Source organism: Penaeus monodon, chromosome 3, assembly GCF_015228065.2.
Source record: "Penaeus monodon isolate SGIC_2016 chromosome 3, NSTDA_Pmon_1, whole genome shotgun sequence".
Taxonomy (NCBI): Eukaryota; Metazoa; Arthropoda; class Malacostraca; order Decapoda; family Penaeidae; genus Penaeus; species Penaeus monodon.
The window spans coordinates 54,974,764-54,979,763 of record NC_051388.1 but is presented as its reverse complement, the minus strand read 5'-3'; the positions used below and the strand labels follow the sequence as shown (position 1 = coordinate 54,979,763).

At 45.2% G+C, this 5,000-nt stretch overlaps 1 protein-coding gene across 3 annotated transcripts in view; it reads right to left on the bottom strand.

Moving 5' to 3' along the window:
* The window catches only part of LOC119597329 (leucine-rich repeat neuronal protein 1-like), a 62,732-nt gene that overhangs the window by 3,687 nt on the left and 54,045 nt on the right, over window positions 1-5,000 (bottom strand). For all 3 annotated transcript variants that reach the window (XM_037946892.1, XM_037946883.1, XM_037946898.1), the window contains one exon: window positions 1-2,463. This exon is cut by the window's left edge and continues 53 nt beyond it. In XM_037946892.1, coding sequence (XP_037802820.1) covers window positions 157-2,268 — 2,112 coding nt within the window. In that variant the 5' untranslated portion in view covers window positions 2,269-2,463 and the 3' untranslated portion in view covers window positions 1-156. The remainder of the gene's footprint in view (window positions 2,464-5,000) is intronic.

Here is a 5,000-nt window from a genome sequence, read left to right as displayed (position 1 = left end):
AACAGGCGTCACTCTCGGGCTGTTGTGTGCTGCCCCGCCGTGTGCCGAGCGGCCTACTGGGGGCGTGAGGGGGCCGGGGGACGAAGGGGCGGGAGCGCAGCAGGGGGGTCGACGCAACATCAGGGATGTATGAATATCAGCCCCGCCCCTTGACCGTCAGGACCCCATGAGAAGGGGACGGTATAGGTTGTCCAGGGGGACGGAGTTCGAGTCCTCGCCCACCTTGTCCGGCGTCTCGTACATCCTGTGGCGGTACTTTCTGGACACAACCGATACCAAGCACACCATCACAGTCATGGACAGCACTATGACCACCACCGCAGCCACAGCCACGTTGGAGATTCGAGAAAACCCCTGCATCATGAACTCCACGCCACGGGTGTGGGCGACGCAGCACGAGATCTGCAGCCAGTAGCCGCTGGCGTCTTCGTAGCCGATGCAGAAGCGGTAGGTGGAGGCCGGATGAAGCCCCGTAATGGTGAAGGTCTTCCTGGTGGGACTCGCGGTGCTGGTCCTCTTCTCCCCGACGTCCGTCCCGTTGGCGTCGATTCGACTGAAGACAATCTTGTACGAGGGGAACGCTCGACGCTCCGTCCCGTTCCAAACGAGCGTCACCAGCGTCGACGACATGCGGATGGGGAACAGGTGGATGTCGATGCCAGTGACGTTGAGGGTGAGAGAGCTCCTGGTCTCGCCGACGGAGTTCTCGGCCACGCAGGTGTACGAGCCGCCGTCCCTTGGCTTCAGGTGGTAGTACACGAGGGTTCCAGGAGGGAAGAACCGTCGCCGAACCTCGTTCAGGGTGGAATTGACCAGCGAACCGTCAGGCAAAATCCACCGCAATTGGGGTCTTGGGGAACCAAGTGCACGACATTCCAATACTTGTCGTTCCCCGACTTTCCCAACCACAGTATGTGACTGTGTTAAGTTAAGCACCATTGGTAGACAGTCCTTTGGAAGTTTCGTGGGCACTAGATTCATGAGAAGTTTATGGGCAAGGGAAGGGGGGCTGTGGCATACTAAGTGTTCGGGTTCCATGATAATTATACTGGCATTTTCACCCCGCACTATTAGCTGTCGTATCCACCGCATGTTACAGTCGCAGTGCAAAGGGTTATCATAAAGTGACACTTGAACTCCTTCTGGTAGATAGGTTGCCATCTCCTTCTGTAAGCCTTTCAAATTATTATTGTGAAGATGAAGTTCCCTCAAGGTGTCCACATTCATGAAGGCAAGGGGATCTACATACGCTAGTTTGACGTTGTCAGTGATCTCTATTGTACTTATGTTAGCGAGATTATAAAAACCCTTGGAATCAATGATTTCCAGCTCAGGCATTTGGCAGAGACTGATCTTCGTGACGCTGAGGTGGGAGAAGTCTAGCGGCTTGATTTTGACGAGGGGATTCTGGTCGAGACTCAGCGTCAGGAGGGACGGCAGGCTCTGGAAGGCTGCCGTGGGTATCCTGGACAGAAGGTTGTTCTCCATGGTTAGGTGCTGCAGGTTCATGAGGCCGGAGAATGCCCTCGGGTCGACGGAAGAGATGCGGTTCCCTGCCAGGTACAGGCGCTCCAAGGACACAAGGTCGCGGAATAAGGACGCAGGGATCTTGTGGATTCTGTTGTGGGCCAGATTGAGGGCGACCAAACCCCCCAGGCCCTGGAACCACTCAGCGTACAGTGACCCCAGGAGATTCTGCTCAAGGTCAAGGGTCAGCAGGTGGCTTAGTTCAATAAAGGCCTTGTCCTCGATATACGTAATTTTGTTGTTAGAGAGAATTAGGTGCACCAGTGACTTGAGCCCCATCAAGTTGTCGTGAAATATCGTCGAGATTGAATTCTTCCCCACGCTCAGGTATTCCAGCCGCGTCATGTTCTGAAACATGCGCCCCCGGCCAATGGATTTTATCCTGTTTCCCGATAAATCCAGCTCTCGAAGGTCTGTCAGCTTGCAGATGTTGTCGAGGACGCTGAAGATGGAGTTCCCTCGCAGGCTAAGGACCTGGAGATCCTGAGGCAAGTTTTCCGGGAACGAATATATGTTGTTGAACGAACAGTCGAGCGTGTCAAGCTCCTCGTGCAGGTGATTCGAACGGAGCTTCCCGCACGTGCAACCCTCCAGACACGTGCTGTTGTAAAAGTCGTTGCTGTTGGTACTCCGGGCGTCCCCCAAAGCCACGCCCACGACACTGGCCGCCCACACTGCCATTACTACCGGCACGGGGAAACCAGAGCGCGAGTTCACACCGAATCTCCTCTTGGTTACCATGGTTACGAGGGGGGAGGGGGCAGTACGATAACCATATGTTAAGTTCCTGATGAGCTGGCAGAGGAGGAGGGCTCCGGCCACGCGGCCCTGGATGTGGTCTTCTTTTCAGGCTATCACATTTCCTGCCCTTATCGGGGACTGCTGCTGCTACTCTGCCCTTGCTGTTATCTGCTCCTGTGGCTGACGCATCCTATCCTGCGGAGGAGAGAGGATATGTTAGAAACACTCTTTAACCGGCAACTTTTAAAGTTGTGTGTGTGTGTGTGTGTGTGTGTGTGTGTGTGTGTGTGTGTGTGTGTGTGTGTGTGTGTGTGTGTGCGTGAGTTTGTGTGTTTGTGTATAAATACAAACACACACACACACACACACACACACACACACACACACACACACACACACACACACACACACACACACACACACACACACTCACACACACAGGTGATTAATGATAAGTAAATATCGTGAAGACACCGTGCTGAATTTCATAAAATCTTAAGTGCCCCATGCGTCTGTGATTGACATAGGCTTTTGTGACCCAGTCTTCAATGAAACTTGAGTTGATTATGTATACGTGTATATGTATATATGTATATATATATATATATATATATATATATATATATATATATATATATATATATATATATATATATATTTATATATATACATATATATATATACATATATATACATACGTGCATACATATTCAGTTGAGTTTATGTGAAGACTCGCTTTAAAATCAGTCATGGACGCACGATGCACTTCAGATTTTATGAAACTCAACGCGGGATCTTCCAGATATTTACATATCATTAATCATTTTATCTCACAGGAAATTTCAGTACAGCCACGTAAGCAAACACAAAAGAATTTACTAATGAGACAGAATACTAATAAATATCTAATCATGAACCGCACATTAGCAAACATGAACAGTTTTGAAATTTCTGCAAGAAAGAATGAAACGAAAAGAAAGTTGTGACTGTATATTGACTAATCTCTCTCTCTCTCTCTCTCTCTCTCTCTCTCTCTCTCTCTCTCTCTCTCTCTCTCTCTCTCTCTTCTCTCTCTCTCTCTCTCTCTCTCTCTCTCTCTCTCTCTCTCTCTCTCTCTCTCTCTCTCTCTCTCTCTCTCTCTCTCTCTCTCTCTCTCTCCTACAAGAAGACCCGCTCACACACACACGCATACAGACACACATGCATACACAAACACACACACACACACACACACACACACACACACACAAGCATATATATATATATATATATATATATATATATATATATATATATATATATATATATATATATATATATATATATATATATATATATATTCTATCCCTTTCATTCTCATCCTTTTAATAGGGCCCTGGATCGCAAATATTTTCCCCGACAATCCAAGAGAGTCTCGAGATGCTCATATATCATCTTCGCCTCATGAATCTTGTCCAAAGTTAGACAAGTGATGAGTTATGCCTCGTGTGATGGATGAGGCGGTGACGGAAGCTTGAGTGTCTGTCTGTCTGTCTGTCTGAGGGCGCTTAGTGTGGAATGAAACTGATGGTGGTCTTAAGTGTTTAATCTTAGGGTATTACGGTCTTAAGCGTCATGACTTGCTGTGATGCTGATGGATAAAGATTCACACAGATACTCACATGCATGGAGACACGCACATGCAGACATATACACACAAGCATACATGTATAAATACACGCAAGGGCACACACATACACACGCAGAAACACACACACACACAAACAAAATACACGCAAACAACACAAGCACACACACACAAACAAACAACACACACACAAACAAACAACACACACACACATACATAGACAAATAAAATCGATTTTCGTATATAAAAAAAAAACATAAAACAAAACAAAAAAAGTCTTATTTCACCTCCGTAATGAGATCTTGTTTTTACTTGACGAGGAATCGCTAATTCAATTAGTGTTGCAAACATTCTTCGGCGAGCTTGCAATCTCCCTTTCCTTGGTTCCTTTTCGCGTCTTTTTCTTCCCCTTTTCTCTTCTTCCTATTTAAGTGTTATTGATTTTTATTCTTGCTTCTTTTGTTTTGTTTTGATTTATTTTCGTTTTTTTTTTTTTCTTTTTCTTTCTGTCTCTTTTTCTTCGTTTTTTTTTTTTTTTTTTTTTTTTATCATTGGTTTCTTCTTCTTTTTATATCGCTTTATTTTCCTTTTTTCTCTTTTTTTTTTTTTTTTTTTTACTTCATCCCCTTTTCTTTGGTTTCCTTTCACGTCTCTTTTCATCCTTTTTCTCTTTTTCCTTTTAAAATGTTATTGATTTTTCGTCTTTACATTTTTCTATTTTAAATATTATTCTTTTTTTTTACTATTATCAGTTTTCTTCTTCTCCTTCTCCCTCCCGCTTATATATATATATATATATATATATATATATATATATATATTATATATATATATATATATATATATATATATATATATATATATATATATATATATATAGGGGCCGCGGTGGCCGAATGGTTAGAGCGTCGGACTCAAGACTGTCACGACGGCAATCTGAGTTCGAGGGTTCGAGTCACCGACCGCCGCGTTGTTTCCCTTAGGCAAGGAACTTCACCTCGATTGCCTACCTAGCCACTGGGGGACCAAGTCAGCCCAAGTCAGTGCCGGGTAAATAGAGATGGTGACTCGATAAAAACACCGGGCGGAAGGCAATGGCAAACCA